General features: G+C 43.7%; 1 protein-coding gene across 2 annotated transcripts in view; it reads right to left on the bottom strand.

The window, feature by feature from the left end:
* CFAP91 (cilia and flagella associated protein 91) overlaps positions 1-23,208 on the bottom strand; it is a 57,657-nt gene that overhangs the window by 22,820 nt on the left and 11,629 nt on the right. For both annotated transcript variants that reach the window (XM_039519630.1, XM_039519632.1), the window contains exons 5-13: positions 22,126-22,182; positions 20,557-20,738; positions 19,676-19,853; positions 19,022-19,179; positions 18,574-18,756; positions 18,304-18,446; positions 10,244-10,360; positions 5,509-5,580; positions 3,504-3,650 (exon numbers count right to left, since the gene is read on the bottom strand). In XM_039519630.1, the coding sequence (XP_039375564.1) occupies positions 3,504-3,650; positions 5,509-5,580; positions 10,244-10,360; positions 18,304-18,446; positions 18,574-18,756; positions 19,022-19,179; positions 19,676-19,853; positions 20,557-20,738; positions 22,126-22,182 (1,237 nt within the window). The remainder of the gene's footprint in view (positions 1-3,503; positions 3,651-5,508; positions 5,581-10,243; positions 10,361-18,303; positions 18,447-18,573; positions 18,757-19,021; positions 19,180-19,675; positions 19,854-20,556; positions 20,739-22,125; positions 22,183-23,208) is intronic.

The raw sequence follows: 23,208 nt of genomic DNA, 5'->3' as shown, positions 1-23,208 counted from the left end.
GTCCAAACTGATTACAGTCCTTCTAGCTGCAGAATCTCAAGTAGTTTTATTCTCCCTATGTAGAATGCCTTGGGAAGTACTACCTGACAAAGTCAGTTTTAAACCACGATCTGCTGACATATAAAAAGGCCACAACGGTCTCCTAAAAATGAGAGTTCCTAAGAGGTTCCTGAAATATGTACACAAATATAAAAATATTTAACAGGCTTTTAGGTCAGTTGGGAGTTTTCCTTTTAAGAAGGTATACTTTAGTAAGAAGGACATTCACAAAACAGTACTGCTGTCATTAACTGTACTGCATAATGCACATCTCAGAGATTTTTTTTTTAATCCATGTACATTTGTTCTATTTTCCCATAAAGAAAAGTACATGAAACTTACTACGAAGTTGTATGTGAACCCTTTGCATGTGTTAATTAAAGTTAAATGGCCGGAGACTGGGAGAATTGTAGTCTCTCTTCCTCAGGCCCTGGGAAAGCAAAGCAAGGGGTGGAGGACATGCCAGCAGGGTTAGTTCAGATTCCACAGTGAGATTCTGAGCTAGGAGATCAAACAGATCACTATCTTCACCCTTTGATCTCTTTCTCTCCGAATGTCATTATGGAGACTGAATTGACCCGCTGCTGGTATCTCCCCTCTGCCTTGGCTCTGCTTTCCCAGGGCTTGATGAAGAGACATCTCAAGTCTCCAAATCTCAGGGCTTTTAAATTTCATTTTTCCTTAGTTCAATAAAAGGGATTGTTCACCTACACCCCCCGTGGTATTGTGTGTGTGTTATGCCTAGAGTCTTACACTTCTGCCCTCTACACGTGAAGCAGCATCTAGAAATACTGAACCCTTAGAATGTCACTGCTCTGCTAAGAGGCTGAAAGTGAACAGAAAGAGATGAATGTGTAAAATCTCAAATAGATTCTGGTCAGCTGGAGAGGTCCAGGCCTATTTCTCTCTGGGGAAGGGGGACAGCAACTGCTTTAGCAAATTGACTCCACTGCTGGGGTACCATAGGCTATTTACCTAGTATTAGTTGATGAGTAAACTCTTTCATGGCTATTTCTCCACAGCAGAGGCAGCTGAGAGGGCGTGAAGTTGCAAGGGGATGCAATGCCTATAACTAAGGGTATGTCTTCACTATCAGCGGGCAGCGATCGATCCAGCGGAGATTGGTTTATCGTGTGTAGTCTAGACGCGATAAATCAATCCCTGAGCACTCTCCTGTTGACCCCTGTCCTCCAGCTTGGCGAGAGGCGCAGGCAGAGTTGACGGGGGAGCGGCAGCAGTCGATTCACCATAGTGAAGACACCACGGTAAGTCGATCTAAGTACGTCGACTTCGGCTACGTTATTCACGTAGCTGAAGTTGTATAATTTAGATCAATTCCTCCCCCTACCCCCCAGTGTAGACCAGGCCTAAGGGTATGTCTACACTTGAAGCTGGGGAAGTGAATCGCAAGTTGAGGAGACATACCTGCGCTAGCTCTGATCAATCTAACGTACTAAAAATAGAATGTGGACATGGCAGCACAAGCTGCAAGAGGGACTAGCTTCCCCAAGTACATAGCTAGCCTCTCTGATGGGCAAGCACTCAGGACAGCTAGCTCCTCCTGCCACTCATGTTGCCATGGCTACATTCTACTTTTAGCATGCTAGCTCAATCTGAAGTAGCACAAGTGTGCTTCCCCAAGCTGGGAATCACACCCCAGCTCTACGTGTAGATGTACCCTAAGTACAATGACACACAATCTGTTCAGCAAAATGGCTTACTGAGGGGGTGACATGCATGCCTCATTATGCCAGCTGAAGGAAAAGCCGTTATCAACTGCAGAGGAGTCAGCTGACATCAACCATGTGGATCGTAATCTGAATGGACTGAAAAAGCAACAAAGAATCCTGTGGCACCTTATAGACTAACAGACGTTTTGCAGCATGAGCTTTCGTGGGTGAATACCCACTTCTTCAGATGCAAGTGGTGGAAATTTCCAGGGGCAGGTTTATATATGCAAGCAAGAAGCAAGCTAGAGATAACGAGGTTAGTTCAATCAGGGAGGATGAGGCCCTGTTCTAGCAGTTGAGGTGTGAAAACCAAGGGAGGAGAAACTGGTTCTGTAATTGGCAAGCCATTCACAGTCTTTGTTTAATCCTGAGCTGATGGTGTCAAATTTGCAGATGAACTGGAGCTCAGCAGTTTCTCTTTGAAGTCTGGTCCTGAAGTTTTTTTGCTGCAGGATGGCCACCTTAAGATCTGCTATTGTGTGGCCAGGGAGGTTGAAGTGTTCTCCTACAGGTTTTTGCATATTGCCATTCCTAATATCTGATTTGTGTCCATTTATCCTTTTCCTTAGAGACTGTCCAGTTTGGCCGATGTACATAGCAGAGGGGCATTGCTGGCATATGATGGCATATATTACATTGGTGGACGTGCAGGTGAATGAACCGGTGATGGTGTGGCTGATCTGGTTAGGTCCTGTGATGGTGTTGCTGGTGTAGATATGTGGGCAGAGTTGGCATCGAGGTTTGTTGCATGGGTTGGTTCCTGAGCTAGAGTTACTATGGTGCGGTGTGCAGTTACTGGTGAGAATATGCTTCAGGTTGGCAGGTTGTCTGTGGCGAGGACTGGCCTGCCACCCAAGGCCTGTGAAAGTGTGGGATCATTCTCCAGGATGGGTTGTAGATCCCTGATGATGCGCTGGAGGGGTTTTAGCTGGGGACTGTATGTGATGGCCAGTGGAGTCCTGTTGGTTTCTTTCTTGGGTTTGTCTTGCAGTAGGAGGCTCCTGGGTACACGTCTGGCTCTGTTGATCTGTCTCCTTATTTCCTCGTGCGGGTACTGTAGTTTTGAGAATGCTTGGTGGAGATTTTGTAGGTGTTGGTCTCTGTCTGTGGGGTTAGAGCAGATGCGGTTGTACCTCAGTGCTTGGCTGTAGACAATGGATCTTGTGGTGTGCCCGGGATGGAAGCTGGAGGCATGAAGGTAGGCATAGCGGTCGGTAGGTGAATGGACTGAGGCTTTCATGATGAGGCACATTTTTCATGCATTGAGAGCCCTGGAAATTGAAGTCCTCTGTTTAGCCACAAAGCAGGTACAACATGGGAGGCGGCTATGCAAGCTTCTCAGGATGGGACCCATTATAGCAATGATAGAACACTTCAGTGCCCATGTCCATTCAGTCCTTGCTCTCAGCAAGGAAGCCAGTTTTTGTCACCTGTGATGGATTCTGCAACGTGGACAACACATTCAATTTCTATAAATATGTTTCTATAAATATGCTTGCCCTTGCATCCGACGAAGTGGGTATTCACCCACGAAAGCTCATGCTCCAAAACGTCTGTTAGTCTATAAGGTGCCACAGGACTCTTTGCTGCTTTTACAGATCCAGACTAACACGGCTACCCCTCTGATACTATAAATATGTTGATGATATTACAAGAAAGGAACAGAAATTTAAAAAGGGATGGAGGAATGGATGAGTGGGGTGTGTGTTAGCCTCTTTATGTTAATAGCCAAACCTTGTGCTCATGCAAGTCGCGTTGTCGCTGTAAGGCCAGTGTTACTTGCTTCTCTGCCTTCTTAAGCAGCTTCCCATCCTCCTGAAGCGCATGAGTGGTGCGCAGTTCCCGGATCAGTTCCAATCGCTTCTCCTTCCCTTCAAACATCTTTCAAATAAAATTAACAGCCATGGGAATTAAACAGAAGATAAAATCTGAGAGTTTTGCAAACAGAAAATATCCTTTTCCTCCAAAGTTAGAGTCATCTGTTTCCGATACCAAATTCTCTATCTGTAGCACATGAACCTTTGAGGAAAATCCCTGGTGCTACTGACAGGAAACCAAACCATCTGTAATGAATCCAAGGCCATATCCAGACACACACCGTAGCTGTCAGCTAAACCCCACATGTGCTGGATGAAGGGCAGAACTCAGGCCCTTCTGCTCCAGGGAACAGACAGGTCTCTATTATTTACGCAAAGGAGAACCTCCATTATCTTTCAGTTGCATTAAGACTCACCCAGCCTTCTAGCCACTGGAGGGCATGACAAACAGACTTTGCAGATAGATCTCTATATACCCAGAAAGGGTTAGCGTTAAACACATTCTGGACTGGACTTTACATTGCGGGCAGAATTGCCAGCCCCATCAATTAAAAAATCAGATGTTCCCCACCTCCCCCCAAAAAAGATTTCTTATGATGTTTAAAAGCAAAATATCATTTCTTTAGTCAGTCTACTAATTTTTGAGCTTTGAGAAAGACCCTCTTCCCTCCCCTGTGGGGAGGGGGAGAAGGTGGGTCTTGTTTCAGGCAGAAAATTCAACCTCAAGTATGCACTAAATACCATAAGAAATCTGGGGCAAGCCAATCTTCTCTTCCCCTTGACTAATAGGAATGGCTCTCTTCCTCATCCCTCCTCTGCCAGCTCCACCATGCACCCTCTTGGACACTCCTCAGCTCTCTCCCTCATGATGCCCCTTGTCCCCTATCTCCTCCCCTGGACCATGTCCTTTTCTTTTCTCCCCTGTTCCAGTATCCATTGCCCGCTACCCTTCCTCATACATAAGCCCAGCAATAGAAGGACAGATAGAGTGCCTCTTCCTCACCTCCCCCAGGGACTGTTCAGATTGTTTAGCACCATTCAGTGCAGCAGTAAGATTGTGGGGAGGGTGTTGATACTGCTGTTGCCCTCTGTGGTGTCCCCAGAACCAATTCCTTCAGTTTCCCCTACTTGATGCAGTGACTGCTGCCCTGCTGTGTGTGTGCACTGGTGGGGAGTGGAGGCTCTGTGGGAGGGAGTGGTGCACTCTGGGGTGATAGGTAGGAAACGCAGTCCGAGTCACCAGCCCACGTGTCCAAACCCAAGTCAGACAGACCCAAGTCAGACAGAAATTTCTGAGCTGACCACAGTTGCTGGTGAGAAGCCTCTAAAAATTATGGGAAGCCTTGGCAGGGAGGCTCTCAAAATTTTTGAGAGAGTCAACATCTCTACAATGGAGTCAAAGACATCATTCCTATCAGGCCACTCCGGATGGGGGAAAGACTCAAGAAACCCAATTTTCATATCAAACCATTTTCAAAACTTATTGACACAGAGCCTATCATCTCTCACCTGTGCGCTGTATAAAAACTAAAACAATCCTCAGTAAAACAGCTAATCCCAATGGTACAGAGAGAAGCAGCAGGTCTATAAAACAGACACCCCTCCCCCCAAGATATGCAAAATGATCAAACGTGACCAGACCTGTACAGAAAGGCCCAACACCAAGTCCTGAATACAGCCATAAAGGATATCAGCGGATATTCTCAGGGAGCGTCCCACAGATAGGAACCTAGAAGTTCCTGTCAGAAATTTGAGATGGAAAGCAAAGACTTCAGCCTTGGAAGGATATGGGATATGGATATGAGGACATGTTGCTCAACCACCTCAGCTCTGGATTAGTTCAGTGCTATTGGGAACAGATTTTTTAATATACCCTCAATAACTCCTTTGAAGACAGAAATAGTCAAAGGGATACAGAATACCATGTTCTGAATAGCTCTGCCTCGGATTAACTTCTGCAAAAAGATCACTGCCAGTTCTAGCTCCTCTTCTCTCTGCCAACACACAAAAATAATCCAGTTACAATTATGTATTTATTTTAGGGAGGAAGCAGAAGGAAAACTGAATGAACCATCCATCTAACTAGCTTTCTCAGAATACAATTAATATACCTAGTTTCTCATGGGTTTTAATCATCACTCTTCCGATTTCCAGAGAATGAAAGAAGAGTCAGAAAAATATAAATGTCTATATTTTACAAAATACGGGACAGACAGACTATACAAAGATTTACACTGTGTGTGTAAATCTATATACACACACACACACACAGTGTAAATCTCTCTATATATAAAATATAGCTTTACTAACTGGTGACTAAAATGGGAACACAATTATCATTCACATGTATTAACAGTTCTAAACACTAAGGAAGGGGAACATTTAGGAAATTTCCCCTGAGTTTCATTCTCCTGGTAAGGCTTATTAGTGTAGCATAGTGAGTGTGAAGACCCAGTGAATGACAATTTTGAAGTAAACAAGGTGTATTATTTTGGGGTTTGTAACAGGGTGTGCTGTCCCTTTAAGGAAGGCTACAGGCCTACCATAGCTTGTTCCTGATTTCAGCTCAGAACAGAGGCTAGGATAATAAGGCATAGTGGCACAGTGGCCAACTTTTCTCAGTGCTCGCCCCCTCCCCTCCATCCCCGCCCCTCCCTCACCCCCATTCCAACCCCTTCCCTAAAGTGCCCATCCCAACTCCGCCCCCTCCCTGCTCCTATTGCACTCCTTCCCCAAATCCCCACCCCAGCCCCGCCTCTTCCCCAAGCATGCCACGTTCCCCCTCCTCCCGCCTCCCTCCCAGCGCTTGCCGCCACGAAACAGCTGTTTTGTGGCGGGAAGGGCTGGGAGCTAGGGGGAGAAGCGGGGATGTGGTGTGCTCAAGGGAGGAGGCTCCGGAGGTGAACTGAGGCGGGCAGCTGTTGGTGGGTGCAAAGCACCCACCAATTTTTCCCTGTGGGTGCTCCAGCCCCGGAGCACCCATGGAATTGGCACCTATGCATAGTGGGAAATGGGGCAGGCCTATGTAAGGCAAACTCTTATGCTCAGTCTAGAGCTATCAGGGCATGGTTCCTCTTGCTGAGGTCCCTGGAAGGGGCCAGGCTGGGACAGCTTAGGAGCTAGAAGGTCTGGGGGGAAGCCTGTGAAAGTGTTTGGTGAGGGCTGGGGCAAATGAAGCCTGGAGAGGAGAGGGGGATGGACTCCCAGAGAGGTTGTTCAGTGGAGTAGAAAACAGCTTGTGAGCCCTGCACTGTGGGGAAAAGAATCAGACTTGTGGGGAATGCAGAAGGAAAGGGCCTGGGATGAGAGAAGTGGAGTGGGCTTGGGGCCTGGTGCATGCAACTGCTCTCACTTAAGGGTCTCTCCCAGCCTGGAGCTTCCAAAAAGCCCTTCCCTTCCTTGTATCATGAGGGAAAACCCAAACAGACTGTTTTGTTACTCCAGAAAGAAAGAACTTTATAGTTTGGCTGGAAAGCTAAACCATTGCAAATCACCCAGCCAGCCAGAGGAGAAACTGAGGCATAAAATGCCTTACTGGCAGAGGGAGACTGTGAACCAGAGAGGAAACTAAGACAGCTGCCACATGTTGTATTAATTAGGATGGAATATATAGTCCAAAGAGTCAAAGGTGTTAACATGGGCCTGAAACGACCCAATATTAAACCATTTTAAATAAGGTTCGGGGTCTGGTATACAGAGAGCTCAGCTGGTTTAACACCATGGCAAATACCCTTAAAAATCCTTTTTAATTTTAGATTAAAGATACAGAAGAGAGAGAAAAACAGCATTTGAAATGTAAAGTATTAACGTTTTCATTTTAATAGCACTCCTTATTCCCTCTCCCTTTAGCTGGAGAAACTTGTTAGAAAGAAGCCCCCTCGTTTAACTGTAATGTATGGTATGTACAGTACATACGGTAATAACTGTCCTTATTTGGGGGGAGAGGGGAAAGTTAGTTAAGATAGACTGAAGCTGTTGGAGTTGCTGGGGTTTTTAAAGTCCAATCCTGTTTTCTAAAAGACAAAACAAGATGAACACACAAAACAGGGAGAGAAAAGAACAGCAGAGATAGACAATACAGTTTCCATCTCTGACGTTAAGTCTCACTTGCACTTCATCACCAGAGAAACACAGACACAGCACATGATCTTATCAGCCACTCTGAGACCCAGCAAACTTGTACCAAAATTGGGCTGTTTAGGGCACTGCATTTAGCTGCTTCTCTCTGGTCACAGGCTTACAGCAGTACTGCAAAATACAATCTTGGCTGTCTAAGCCAGACTCTTATTAGAGAGAAGGGAAAAGGAGAGGGATAGGAGAGAGAAGAAATTAGGTGGAGAAGGGGAAGAACACACAAAGGGGCGGGGGATGTTTGTGACAGTCTTATATCCCAGGTGGTGGCTGTGATTGAGCCAGAGCCAGTGGAGGTGGCAATATCATTTGGCTCCCTCTCTGTGGTCAGGATTAGGATGAAGAAGATCCAGAGTCCCAGGAGACAGTGGGGGATGGCAGCCACAATGGCTGCCGTCTTTCAGTCAGCCAGAGACGCAGTAGCCAGCTTTCTCCAGTCTCTTTTTCAGAACACCAAAAGAGACTGATGGATGGAGTAGCCTATCCCCTCATTATTTTGTCCACAAGTCAGGCCCAATTTCTCACACATCAATTTTGGTTCACTGATTTCCAGTCCCCTACTTTTCTTGTTTACCTGGAATGGCCCTAGCACAGTTCGTGAATTACAGCACTAGGTCTTTTTGTTTTGACTGACTCATTCTGTCTGACCATTATACTTTTTCTCCCATCAACATTTACATGTAATTGTGACACTTTACACGTTTTTGCTCACTTTTTACAGTTGAGCTCTCAATTAGAATAAATTTATAGGTCCAATTATGACAAACATACACCAAGTGCTAGAGAAGTAAAAACAACCCCCTACAGGGTTTATTTACATTCTTGTGGGACGGCAGATGCAGAGCTACTCCCTGTATTTGGAGCTTACAGCTGGCAAGTCTTGTGCAACTCCATGAATGATTTTTCTTGACAGTGAGGAAAACGTCACTGCTTTTCTCTTCCTAGCAGAATTCCTGAGGGGATGCAGAAACCTATCACATGCACCCTGCAGAAGCAGGAGGGGGCAGGGGGATCTATGGGCAGAATGAGGATTGGAGGAGCCTGGAGAAGACAGTGGGGACTGCGTAGGGTATTGGAGCGAGCAAAGGACAGCCTCTGAGGTTGTGAGTGTTACAGTTCCTGAGGTAAGTGCACCTCTGATGCTTTTATGGCCTTGTGGGCACACCCACTTAAGTCTCAAGCTGTCACTTTTCTTGGGACAGTATCCTGCAATCTACTTCTTCTAGACCTGGGACTTAGAACAAAAATATCAGAGAAATCATATCCTGAAAACAACTAACAGTTTATATGCCTGAGTGCCTTACCAGGTGTCACCCATCTCCCATAGGGAGACCCTGGTAGGTTTCAAGTACTTCAGGTCCTTTTCTCAGGGCCCATAACTCTGGGTCACAGTCTCATGTCAGTTCTTGGCTTGGGTGAGAACGACCTCTCCCCCTACGTCAGGGTGGTCATTTGATGCAGTTTTCAGTTATTTGCCAGGCTGTTGTGAGGGAAAGGGGAAGAGTTGTGGAGGCCTGGATTAGTCTCTTCCATTCTGTCAGTCTTCTATTACATTCCCTTCTGTCCCTGTCACTCCAGCTTGCCACATATGGCCTCCTGAGATGCTCATCTCTCAGCCAATATCTCCATGATGGTTGTGACAGGAGTATCTTCTTGTTCACAGAAAGCCCTGGCATCCAAGAGGGGTAATTGCAGAAGAAGCCCTACTCAGTCCCTGCACGATGAGAGATTCTAGCAGGGGAGGCTTGATGAGACTGCCGCATGCATGAGTGTAATGCCTGATGCAAGACACTCAGCAGTCCTGCAGAGGATGTGAAAGCATCAGAAGCTGAAGCTAGCCTGAGGTGTTAACTATCTAAGGCTATTTGAATAGAGCCCTGCAAATCTGCGGATATCTGCAGATGCATTGTTTACCATCTTTGCGGATTAGATAAGGATCCACATTTTTGTACCCGCACATGGTTCTACACTAAGACTTCAACTGAAGAACTGGACAGGAAGCTGGTAGGATTTATTTGGGTGAAATTCAATGGTATTGGATCTATCATAATGAAGCCACACAATATCTAAATAGAGAATCAAGAATGACTGGTGTTTGGAAAAATGTTCATCGTGGAGAAAAAAAGTACCTTGGAACCCGCTTAAAAAAAAAAATCCCAACAACTCTTAGGGAGTATTTCTTGGGTTAAGGAAGAAAAACTCTGAACAGCTCACCTAGAAGGGACAAGGTACAGGGGTGTAAGATGACCCACCAAACACTAATTTATTTTGGACTAATATTATAGCCTAATGTTGGAGAATTTTGTGCTACTTAAAACTGATTCCCTGTACCTGTCAAGGTTCTCATAGTGCAGTAATTAGGTGAAAGTCTAATGCTATGCTGCTGTCAGTTTTATTCTTAAGTAAAAAACACTGTACAGAAGACAAAACTAACTAGCTCCCATATTTTCCTGGACACTCCTTGAGTAACTTGATAGTGACTAATACAGGATTTACAGCAACAACTTCTAAAAACATCCAACTTACAGTTGACGGTATTAGCAGTGTTGGAGTTAGGGGTCGAGGAACAGGTTTTGTTATCTTCTGAAGGAAACGAAGGGGCTTCTTTGGCTCCTTAACTTTATTCTTCTTCTCTAGCAGTGCCTGAAACAATCATACAATTTAGGCTCTTTCCATACAGGGATCGAAAACTGTACTAGATAGCACACGACACTAGGGCCCAGTCTTGCTGTTATGGAATTACAATGGGAGTTGAGGGCATTCAGCACCTTGCACAATTGTACCTTTAATTTTCTTACCTACTCCTTCCATCTCAGCTCAAAAGTCAGGTGTTGTACATTATTGTTAAATAGGGTGGTCAGAAGACCTTGATGGAGTTTCAAGTAAGGCACGGGGATAAGTGTGTATTTACAGTACCTTGCTGGCAAGTGCATAGACTGACACTCACTCTCTGGAAATGAGTCCAGAAGGTGTTTGATCTTAACCCCTAATATACTACATTCTGGAAAAGCACAGCTGGAGAATGATTTTACAGTTCTAAAAAATGGAAATTCTGCTGAATCAATTACCTATGAATTATTTTTGCATTTTAAGTAATTACTTAGTATCAAGTACAGAGGAAACTTTCTTTGCAAACTGAAAGCAGTTACTAGCCTTTATAAACCAGTCATAAATAATATACTTCAATAACTGGAATATGACCCCCTCTATAGGTATATTTGCTAAAAGTGCCAGATGTTAGAGTGCACAAAACATCACTAATACAGTGTTTGAGGACAAAGCAAAAAGTGATATTCCAGGGGATCTGTGACACACCATACCTCAAAGTAGCACCCTGTAACCCCCATATTCATCATTCGTATATGGTTGTGATACTTCATACAAAGCATGCCATGTAAGATATGAAAGGTCATGATCTGCGGGGAAACTCATTGTTCTGTCTATATATTATATTGAATTGTTAGTGTGTATGAAGTTATGAGATTATTGCTATATGGTTGTCATTGAAATATGTCGTGAGTTTCGAAGTCGCCCACTGCTATTTCCCAATAAAGTAGGTGACTCAGGCGGGTGTTAAATGACCACTGACCATCAGGAGAATTGTAAACAAGAGATCTGCAATTCAATAAGAGACAGTTGTGCAAGCACCACACAGTGAGGACGCTCAACTCTCTGACTCAGTTGTTCAGACAATGGGGATTGCTGAACTCTGTGACTCAACAAGGACATGTCTAGGCCAGTATCTTCCCTGGGACATTAATTGAGAGTATCAAATAAGGGACAGGGGCATCATGAGGCTACTTCTCTTCTCCCCCTACCTATGCTGAAGGCAAAAAGAATGCTGGGAAAACAAAGACTTTCAGCTGAGGAGATTGGTCCCAGGCTAAGAAGGAAATTCAGCCTGTGTATTAAGAACTGTAACCTACCTGCAACATCCAGTGAGAAAAGCTGTGTGAGTCAACTCTTGCTTAGTCTAAAAGTTTAGGATTTAGAATGCATGTTTACTTTTTATTTTCTTAAGGTAACTATCTCTGACTTTTATGCCTTCCACTTATAGCCACTGAAAATCTACCTTTCTGTAGTTAAACTTATTTTAATGTTTTATCCTTACCAGTGAGATTGTCTAAAGTGCTTGGGGAATCTGCTCAGATTACAAAGGCTGGTGTATGTCCACTATCCTTTGACAAAGTGACAAACTAATTAATGAGCTTGCATTGTTCAAGAGAAGCTCTTGAGCAGTATAAGAAGGTACATTTATGTGGTGCAAGGCTGAGGGCTTGGGAGATTTGCTGGTGTTTCCCTGTGTATAGCTCAAGAGTGAGTTGGAGATCATTCATGCAACTTAGCTGGGTGTACCTCTGCATGTTGGTGGACAGCACCTGGAGGGGTTTGCTGCTTGTCACTGGCAAAGCAATATGAGAGGCAGCCCCAGCTGGAGAGTTAAGGGGGCACAGTGGTCCCACAGTTCCAGGTTGTACCCCGGGAATCCTGTCACAGATTTGCAAATTTCTTCAGTCTAAATCAAATCTTAGAGTCTCATGTACACATCTCCTCCTATATAAAGTTTCTGAACACTTCCCCTCCCATTCACAACTGTATACTCTTGATACCCGGAGGGCTCTAAAAATCCATATTGAATGCAGGGAACACTTCAGAAAATATCTAGCTCTATTGGTTATAATCCATATAATATTTTAAAAATACTGCTGTTATAGCTTCAGTTATTAGATAACTAAACTGGTACATTTCAGAAACTTTTGAAGATAGAAGTTGTTTTCCCCTCAGATGCTCACACTTTTTTATTCAGAGCCAGAGACTACAAAGATGTTGCGTGAAGAAAACAGAAAACAGCACAAGGAACCAGCAAAAAAGCTCTCAGCCTTTCCAGATTACTGTACTCCTTTCAGGAGTCTGATTTCTCTTGCGTACCCTCAAGTTTCACCTCACTTAAAAATTACTTGCTTACAAAAGCAAACATTAATATACAAAGAACTGTCACAGCACACTATTACTGAAAAATTGCTTACTTTCTCATATTTACCATTCAATTACAAAATAAATCAATAGGAATATAAATATTGTACATACATTTCAGTGTATACTATACAGAGCCATATAAACAAGTAATTGTCTATATGAAATTTTAGTTTGTGCTGACTTTGCTAGTGCTTTTTATGTAGCCTGTTGTAAAACTAGGCAAATATCTAGATAAGTTGATGTACCCCCTGGAAGACCTCTGCATACCCCTGGTTGAGAACCATTGACTTAAGGAAATGGAGGCTCAGGTGACCTTCAGTGGGATTCTACTTGTCCCTAGGAGGAGGCGAATGAAGGCAAAAATTAAGGGAATTTAGTTAGGAAAGTGGACTGGATTGAAGAACATATACACCAGGCCCTTTAAGATACCTGTTTGTGGAATACTTTCTCAAGGTTAAAAAGTGTAAACATCTGAATATCCCATTTTAATTAGTACTTCTCACATATTAAGTTGTTAGACAATTTTTCTGAACTTGGGTGCAAAATATTCTTCTTGTAGAGGAGACAGAACTGAGTGGTGCGTGCCACCTGATTAGATACAAGAACCAGGACCTCCCTGGACAATGTGGGACCACCCAGATCACTTGTGCCCCTTTTTTATTGTCCTGGAGAACACTGTGAACAGAAAAGGACAGCTATGCTTTTGGCCATTAGAGGAAATGCATGACTGTAGCTACGGATACTGTATGACATCACTGATACATCTTGGCTGACCAGGACTGGAGGTTTAGCTCTTAGGACCTATTTAATCACTCTAATCTTTTGTCATTAACCTTGGATTAAGTTGTTCCATGAATGATCTTCCCTGTTCTTGAAGCTGGCATCAATTTTTTGCACTAATCCTGATTCCAATGAACTGTGGCCTTCTGAGTTCCCCCAGGCAACAGCACAATGGAGGACAGGGATGATGGGCCCTGAGAGATTAAGCAACTTCTGGAGAAGACAACTGGAATGTCTCAAAAATGGTATGTTGGTGCAAGAGACCTTCATTCTTATCCAAGACATCAGAGACCTGATAGATGTGATAATTTGACATCTATGACTATGTCCAGAAGTGACAGACTGCGTGACATTGTTTAGCTGTTGGGAGTGTTGACAAATTCATGTTATTCCGGAATACAATCTGGACTGTGTGACGGCTCCCTTCTGGGCCTTTTTCAGAAAGGGTGCTCCAATGAGCAAGTCGTCTTAGTACGGGTATATACAAACCCCTTTTTGCCCAAGGAAAACACTTTGGAAAACATCCTTAGAGGCAGGTAGGCCAAACGCAAAGCAGCATAGTGGTAACATTATGTGTTGCATGTGAAGTTGAGAGATTTTCTCTGAGAGGCTCATGTAATAAGTGCATATAGGTGTTCTTAAGCTCAATTAGTGATAGATGTTTTTCTTTAGAACTTGTTGCTATGTTGGAATTTAGGGTATCTATCCTGAACTGTGGTGACAACAGGAATCTGTTCAAGAATTTCCAGTTGAGCACTCCTCAGTCTTTGGCATGTTTGGGCACTGGAAAGAGGATTGACTAGAGCCCGAAGCCACCTTGTTCCCTGGGAAATCAATTATCCTAGTTTGAAGAAGATGGCGTTTTAGTCTTCATACTCTGAGGTTTCAATTGGAGAAAGAGGGAGATACCAATAACCCTGGTTTCAGAGTGCCATTTAATTCTAAAATGTAAGCCAGGCTTCTCTCCCATTTCTTCCCACATTTCCTTTTTTACGGGAGCTTATCTGGAGGAATACAGAGTCCACTTAATACTCTGGAGACTGGTTTCAGGTTACTTCTCAAAAAAATGATTCTGAGTTTCCTCCTGTGTGGTATCTAGCCACAAGTCTGAAAAAAGCTGCTTATGCTCTCAGAAAGACAAATGAGTTTCCTCTGAATTTCCTGGGCCCTTTTTTTGTCCCTTTAGAGCCTTTACCATGGGAAAATTTGTATTGTGGTAAACTAGAAACAGAAGAGATGGAGGAACAGAGAGTCCTTGAATGGTTTGCTCATCTTTTACTGGGAAAACTGAACCTTAGAAATTTCCTTTGTAGAGGAGTGACTCCTGTGCTCAGAATCTGCAGCTTCTTTCCTGATGCCTTTAACCTTTCCTTCACTGCTTCTCAGATTTATAGGTGGGGAAAACAAGATTAATTAGCCTCTCAGGGCCCAACCACTGAGCATATTCTGATTTTACAAGGTTCCCTCCCCCCATTATTTGTAGGACAGAAGGAGACTACTACTAAAGAGGGGATCTGAAGGGAGAACTGTACTGCTGCTGTGCTAGAGAAGTAAGGGTAACACTTGAAAAGATCACTCTTAAGATGATCCCTAAGTGGTTTCCTTGAACTTTATAGCTGCTCTCTAAACCCCTTCCTGAGGAAAGGCCAGAGGAAGCTTTCGCATGGCACAGCCATGTTGATTCACCGAATCCTACAGAAAGGCAGAAATAGCTCTAAAAGGGCTGACTCACACCTTGCTAAAGAAAGCAGGGTAAACAGTCAGAAATAAGTGGTAAGCCAAGAGGCCTTTTACTGCCTGCTTTCTTCATGTCTGGGTTGCTCTCTCTATCATCCCTCCAGGGCTGGCTGTGTGGAAGAGAGTAAGAAAGCAGTAGGGCTTGGTCAACCCACAGCAAGGAGGGTTATGTTAGTCCATGCATTTTTGCACCCTTTTCTGCCAACTTCTCTCTTTGGCTGCCTGTGAGGTGTTCTTGACAGAACAGCCTGCCCAGACATGCTACACTAGAAGCTGCTGCAGCCAGCTACCTCAGTATCAGAAAGGCGTTTCCGGCAATCTTGCTGTAGAGCCCCCCAAAGCTAAATAACAGCCCAACAATGCTTAGAATCCAATAAGCTGACTATTAAGATAAAAAGAATCCCTTTCTGATTGTTTTATTTTCTTGTTCCTTGGAGCAGAAGAACTTGTTAAGCCTCCCTGCCGTTGATGGAGCCAGTTCAAGCTGACTTGCAGGGTCTTCAGGGGTGTGGCCATCCCCATCCTGCCTTGATTGACAGGTCTGGCTCTGCCTCCAAGTAACCACAGGTAGAAGTAAGACCCATTGTAATAGATATGCAGATTTTCTCAGAAAAAAGAATGTATATTTTAGGTGTTTTTAATGCAATAAATAGATGTTTTTGAAAAGTCCATCATAGCAGACCAGATCCATAGCTGGTATAAATCAGTGCAGCTCCATTGAAGTCACTGGAGCTATGCTGATTTATACCAGGTAAGAATCTGGCCCACTGTCTCTATTTTCACTCTGAATTTAGTCTCCCCTTCTCCATCTATTTCTCTCAGCTGACACCAAGGACAAGAGCCATCATTACTGACCAGCCAACTCTGGGGACCACTTGTAATCCATGACTATGGTTTGGGAATCTTCACTATAGTCTGTCAAAAACATGAGAAGTCCTTTAGACAGACAGACACAATGCAATTGCTGAAATTGGAATTTAGCCAGAAAACCATGAGCTAACATCCCTAACTCTTGGAAGAATGCCAGGAGTATCTTGCCATCTGATCATGACCACAGGTGGTCAGGATCTTGGTTTTATGCAGAAGACACATGACACCTCCAATAGCATAGAGCAGGGGTGGGCAACTATGGCCCGCGGGCTGCATCCAGCCCATCAGACCTTTTCATCTGGCCCTCAAGCTCCATTGCTCTTCTCCAGGACTCTGGCTGGGAAGAGGGTTGGGGGCTTGCCCTGCTCTGGCTGGGAAGCAGGGTCGGGGGCTTGCCCCGCTCTGGCTGAGGTCAGGGGCTTGTGTGATGGGCGTGAGGGCACACATGTTACTCCAGCTGCACAACCCAAACGTGCCTCACGTGCCATCAGAGCCTGGAACGTGCAAGCCCACTTGCCTGTTACTTGTTTGCTTAGGTGACTCTGATGTTTTAGTAGTGTTAGTTTTCCATTGTTGAAGATAAAACAAAGAGTAGTTGGCCAGGGAGTGGTCAGTGACAGTTTTTAAAGTTGTGGGCTGTCAGGACCTACATGGGAGGAGATTTCTGAGAGCAGGGGGCTGGTGAATCTCAATGAATTCCAATGACTGGAAGCTGACGCCCAACAAATCCAGGCTAGAGAGAAAGGGGGTGGAAAGAGCGTAAGTTTGGTTTAATTATTGTAATACATTGTTACGATGGTATATTTATAATAGTAAGTAAGATTTTGTTTATTTCCACTAAAATGTATCTTTATTAAAGTTTATTTGAATATCTCTGAAGTTTTAATTTCGTGAGCATTCATGGTCTACCATACAATTTCCATACCCAGATGGGGCCCTCAGGCCAAAAAGTTTGCCCACCGCGGCATACAGTCTACAACCATAGGGGCCATTCGTTCAGTACTGACTCCATAAAAGCACTTCCTACACATCTGAAGTTTTTTCCTTGAAAATTTTCCCTCCGAGTAGTGACCAAATCCAACACTGTCTTTCATAAGATTAGATGACTGAATTTGTGGTAGCACGGTAGTTATTTCAACGCAAGTTTTCAGTTCTATTAATAGAAAGTTACTGCCTGTATTAAATATATTATTGTGCTACACTAAAACAAGAAAAAAATTATATACACACACACACTATGCATGACTAAATATTTCTTATCAACTGGATTTGAAGATAAATCTAATAAAACTGACAAAACTGTGTGTATAATAAATATTATTTACTTTAGGAATACTTTATCCAATAGGCCTGATTTTCAAAAACACAAGTCTGTAATTGCAACACAAGATGCATGCCTTACAGTTCACCTAATTTCAACTGTAAATACTGTGACTGCATGTGCAGATAGGGTATTTGCTTAGACACTGGTCATTTACATGTGTGGGCAACAGATTTACTTGCACAGTTGTAGTGACGGCATGTGCATTTTATGTATTCAGAAAATCAGACAATACTTATCTAAGTTGCTAGGTAACTGCAGTGATCTGCTTCCTCTGTTGTAATCCAATTTGGATAAGTTGGGACAATTGACCTACTTTACTTCAGATGTGCAGAATTTTGAAACTTCTGATCCTGCATTGGTTTATTTAAATAATAATAATTTGACATTTTAACCAATAGGTTTGCCGTATTTTTTAAATATTTTAAAGGGATGAGGGAAAGGAAGGCAACCACGGGGAGGAGGAGAATTGCTGGTTTACATTAGATTTCACAATCCCATCACATTTTCATAGGGCCAAAGAAACAAAGAGAAGGAAGAAAAATGGACGTCCGTGAACGACTGGGGATGGGAAAGAGAGAAAGCTACTCCTTTCACAAACTAGGAAGCTTTCCACAGGGTAGGCACAGAAGAGGGAAAATGTGGAAGAGGTAGAAAAAGGGAGACTAGCTGAGTTCAGAACAGTACTCATCATGCCAAATGACAACCCGCTAGTTATTAATGTTTGATCATATTCTCTCCCTGAAGATGGCCTTATTTCTGTCTTTATAAAAGCATTAAGAGGGGAATTTAGGAAGTGAATTTGGAGATAGTTGACAGATGTGCCTTCCCAATAGCATTTCATGTAAGGTGCATCTCAAATTTAGAAAGAATTTGCTTGCTCTTGGCTGCAGCACCATACCTGGTGAACCTGTGCCAGCTCCATATCTAGCCTAGAAGTCCGCTTAATAAATCCTTCTTTAGTGGTGGTGGTCTTGGGTTTCGGAGCTTTGGTCTGGGGCTGAGTGACAGAGTGTGGGAGAGATGCCTCCAGTTCAAGCAATCCTAGAAAAGGGGGAGTGGGAGGATGGGACAGGGCGGAAGAAGAGAGAGATATTTGAATTGTTGTACAGGCTTATGCCAATATTTTTAGCCAATAACATGTAATTCAAGATTTTCCAAGCTGCCTTACCCTCGTAGGTGTTAAGAAAGTGGTTTTTTACTACATAACGTTCAGAATGGTTGTCCGGAAAGTAACCAATTCTGGACAGAGGACCATAGGGCTGTGATGCATAATCAGTATAGTCCATGATGACATCTCGTCTCTCCAACTTCCCCTCCACATTCTTCCCTTTAGCTATCAGCTTTCTCATTGCTGAAAAGGAATTGCAACCATGAGACATTCCCTAACACGTACAGTTCTGAAAGAGTCATAGCCTAAGAAATTCAGTCAGGCTGTCATTCCTCTAGTAAGAAGTGTGGCCGACAGACCAATATGGCCCAAGGAGTTCTACAGTGTGGTCTGTGGATGCCCTCATCTTGAATACACAGCTGCAGCCTTGTAAAAATGGAGTGGAGGGAGATAGCGTGGTATGGAAACTAAGTCCCCCTTATACTATTTTCCTTATCCTCCAAATTACCTTTTATATGTTCGTGTTTAATTTTTCTCACTCTCTCTTCTTTGTCTTGCTGACGGTTAAACCAGTGGGTGTCCAAGCGATTGACATCCACTTCATTCTGATCCTCCTCTCGTCTCCTCAAAAGCTTCTTTAAAACTTCTAGTCGCACATCTTGCAATCTTCAAGAGAAAAAAAGGCAAGGTATAAATGGAGATACTCACAGAGCTCCCAAACCGCACTGCTATATTTAAACACAACTTACCTATTGACCTATCTGTAAAATACAGCCAGACTGCAAAGACAACATTTTAGTCTTTTCATTTTTAAAAGTGAGTTTATCCCTGGTGCAAGGTGTTGGGTATTAGCTTCTTTCACCAAAAAAATCACCCAAAATCAGTGTACTTCAATTTCAGTTTGGTTCCTCCATGCCCATTCAGAAATTTCATCTATTCTGAATACACCAACAAGAGTGCCATTTGTGGTGGTGGTTTTTCGGATGAATTGAGGAACTGAACTCAAATTACAAAAAATGATGACCTTCCATCACTAATGACTAGGCAACCTAGAGATAAAAGTCCATGCATCCTACTGCCGATCCCCTGACCTACCTGATTTCAAACTCCACTTAGGTTCCTTACAACTGAAAGAGCAACACTGCATATAATTTGTACCTACTTTTCTATTTCCTGTTCTCTGAAGGCCCACTCCTTCCTCTCCATGTCATCCATCATCTTCCTCCTCTTCTCAGTTTGTGAGAGATCACTAAGTGGTGGTAGAGTTGCTTCCCAGTCACGTTTCTCCCGGGCACGTTCAATCATCTCCACCTCAGCTTGTCCTGCTGGAAGACCCCGCCCTTACAGGGAAAAGAAGCAGTAGTTCTTTAGAAAGACAGTGGGGCAGGGCACTATCCATGAGTAACATATAAAGCTATTATAGCGTTGAGCACAGTAGAAAACCCTACAGTAAATAGAGACCGAATACTTGAAAGATGGAAGTTAACAAATCTGAGGCAACTAGCTCAGTGAGTTTTTAAAATGTGAATAGCCTGCAGTTACCATTGTTATGTTAACATTAAAAAGGGGGTTGTAATTCCTCCTGCTCCTGGGCATAAAGAGATCCGTTTGGGGGTGGGGAAAGGTAAGAAAGAAATTTCCCTTCCATGGAACAGCATTACATATTTAGATGCATTTTGAGGATAGACACCTTACTTTGAAGCATCCAGCATTCACCACTGTTGGAGGCAGGGGGCATTCATAGTAGTGGAAAGAAAAATGAAAATCATCATAATAATTTGCACTTACAATATCTATTGCCAGTTAACTAAATGATCTCAAAACATCTTACAAAATGCCTCACAACTGGCCTGTTATGTAGGTAAATATTTGTATTACACTCATTTTAAAGCTAGATAAACTGAAATATCCCAATGAAACACAGCAAGGTAATGTCAAAGCTGAGAGAACTGACATCTGACAGAGAGAAACAGCAATTCTGCCATTCTCAAGGGAAGGGAGAACAATTATTGTAAAGAAATGTTTCTGGTTCTTCCAACTCACCCCAACTGAGAGTGGCAAGTGTCAGCAGTTCAGGGATTGAACCCAGAGGTACTACATATTCTGGAGAATACGGGTCAGTCTGAGCTTCGCCATCCCGGTAATCCGTCTGTGTACCCAGAGTTCGTGATGTGGGGGAGCGTGATCTGTCACTGGTGATGGAGGGGTAAACATATGGCTCTGTTCTAAAAAACAACCATGAGCCAGAACATGTTTTTGTATATGCTGTCATATTAATGTTTTAAAACTTGAGATAATATTCATTACAGATGTGATTTTCAAAAGTGCTCAGCTTTAGCCAGGGGCGGCTCTAGAAAGTAGGCCCCCCCCAGCGGCGGAGCGCGCCGCCGCCTTTCTTCCGCGCGGTGCCTCTCTTCTCTTTCTCTGCTGCTCTTGAGCCCCCGCCGACGCGGTCCACGGAGCCCGGGAGCGAGCGGACCGACGGACCGCCGCAGCCGCGAGGCTCGGGGGAGCCCGCGGAAGAGGACCGACGCAGTCTTGCCTGCCGCAGCGCCCGGTCGCAGCGCGTCCGCTGCGCCGCGTGCCCGGCATGCGCGGGGCCAGCCCACCCGAGCCCCGCCCCGAAGCGGCCGCCCCGCCGCCTGCTTGGCGCTGGCGGGGGTCTGCCCTGGCTTTAGCTTAACTCTGCTCCCACTGACATCAATGGAGTGGACTTCAGTGAGAGCAGTTAGGCCTTTGCTGAGCACTTCTGAAAATCCCTCCCTACGTGAACGTAAACCATGACCCTTCTGCATGAAGAAGCTTAAACTGTTACATGCAAGTATCTAACACATATGTATATTACAGCATTGTATTTAAGGATTAAGGGCCAAATGTAGCCTGATGCAAGTAGCTGCAACTTGATGGAAGTATTTGGGCCAAATTCTACAGTGAGATAAACAATGTTGTAAGTTTCATGTCTGGTGTAACAACTTGCACTGATCTGGCATTCAGTGGGTGGGCAAAATAAATCTATTGGAAAGGGGTGTAGCTTCAAAAACAATTAGAAGAATACAAGATAAAGCAGGACTGCTGTATTTTAACTTATGCCTGTGCCTTTTCAACACAAACAGGAAATAATTCAATTCCTCCATAAGTAAGCACAATTCCAGTGACTTCACTGGGAGCTGTACTCATTTATGTCAAGTCAGAATTTGGTGTGTCGTCGTCCCTCCTGCACCCCCTCCCCCCGCCCGGAATACCAAGGATATCCTACTATAAGGATGCTGTATGCAAATAAACAGTAGTGCAACACCATTTGATAAAATCAGCAACAAACATCTCAAAATGTGGCTATATCAGACATTTCCTCTCCTCTAAGACTCAGACATCTGTCTCTCTGTTTCTTGCACCATGTGGAGCTGCTTACATATCCCAAGCACTGTCTGAACTAAGCTGTAGGCATCTGGCCCTAACTTGCTCTTTCTGGGATTTCATACTGGTAGACAGATTCTTTCTGAACTTTTAATGAGTTCTCACTATTGCTTCACTATTAAAAATAATAGTCTCCTGTAGACATTTGTGGCTAAAGATTGACTTGTTGTAACTGTTTTTCTAAACCTCACCACTTACTTTGCCACTGCATAAGCAACATTTAGTGGAAATGGCTTATGAAAGGGGATGAAAGGTCTGCAAAGAGAGAAAACATGATTAAGACAACAGCCATGGGAGTAAGATGCACAATAACACAATATTACAGCTTAGCAAAACTGTGGACCAGATCTTCAGATGTTGTAAAATAGTGTAGTTCCACTGACTTCAGTGCTGATTTACAACAGCTGAGGATCTGTTTCTGCACGTTTAAGGACACATTAGTTAGGAGTTCTTTAATCTCTTATAGAAACTCTATCATTATTTCTTAACCAACATGTGAGAACTGTTGTTCTATCCAAGTGGAAAAATTCTTCCTCATTCAAAGAGCCCACTTTGCTTTTAATTTACACAACTTCCTACACTGGCCCAACACCATTAATTTAAAGAGACTCACCACCGATTTACACCGGAGTGAGAAGAGAAGAATCAGGACCAACATTGTTAATGGCTTAGTTCATATATATATATTTTAGTTGGGATTGAGAGAGACAATATGAAGACTGGTTGGCTCAGATGTGGGTCTATTACTATATTGTCCCACTACAAAGTTCTCCCCTTGTCCATTACTATATATTTTTCTCCCCACCAAAAAAGCACTTGCCTTGAAAACATTCACATAATATGAGGTGTGTGACATGACATAGTCCAATTCACATTCACTATTTATAAAGTTATGCACTGGTTTATTGTGATGTTCAGTGTTGTTTATACAAGTCTCCCCTCTCTAGCTCACTCTGATCTTTCTAGCTCTCCCCCCACCCAAAAATATATTTCTCCCACTTAAAAACAGCTTTGAATTCTATCCACCAAAGAATTAAAGTATTAGTTGTTAATGCTTAAAAAATTCAGAGACAATGACTGCTAAACTAGGGGTATGGCTACACTTGAGAGTAGCAGCGCTGGTGGAGGCTTTCCAGCGCTGCAATTAGTAACTGTCCACACCTGCAGGGCACATCCAGTGCTGCAACTCCCTGGCTGCAGCGCTGGCTGTACACCTGGGTCTGCTTGGGGTATAACCATTGCAGCGCTGGTGCTACAGCACTGCTCATAAAGTGTGGCCAC

Source organism: Mauremys reevesii, linkage group 1 (assembly GCF_016161935.1).
Source record: "Mauremys reevesii isolate NIE-2019 linkage group 1, ASM1616193v1, whole genome shotgun sequence".
Lineage (NCBI taxonomy): Eukaryota > Metazoa > Chordata > Testudines > Geoemydidae > Mauremys > Mauremys reevesii.
Note: the sequence above shows the minus strand (reverse complement) of the source record. Positions and strands in the feature narration are given on the sequence as shown.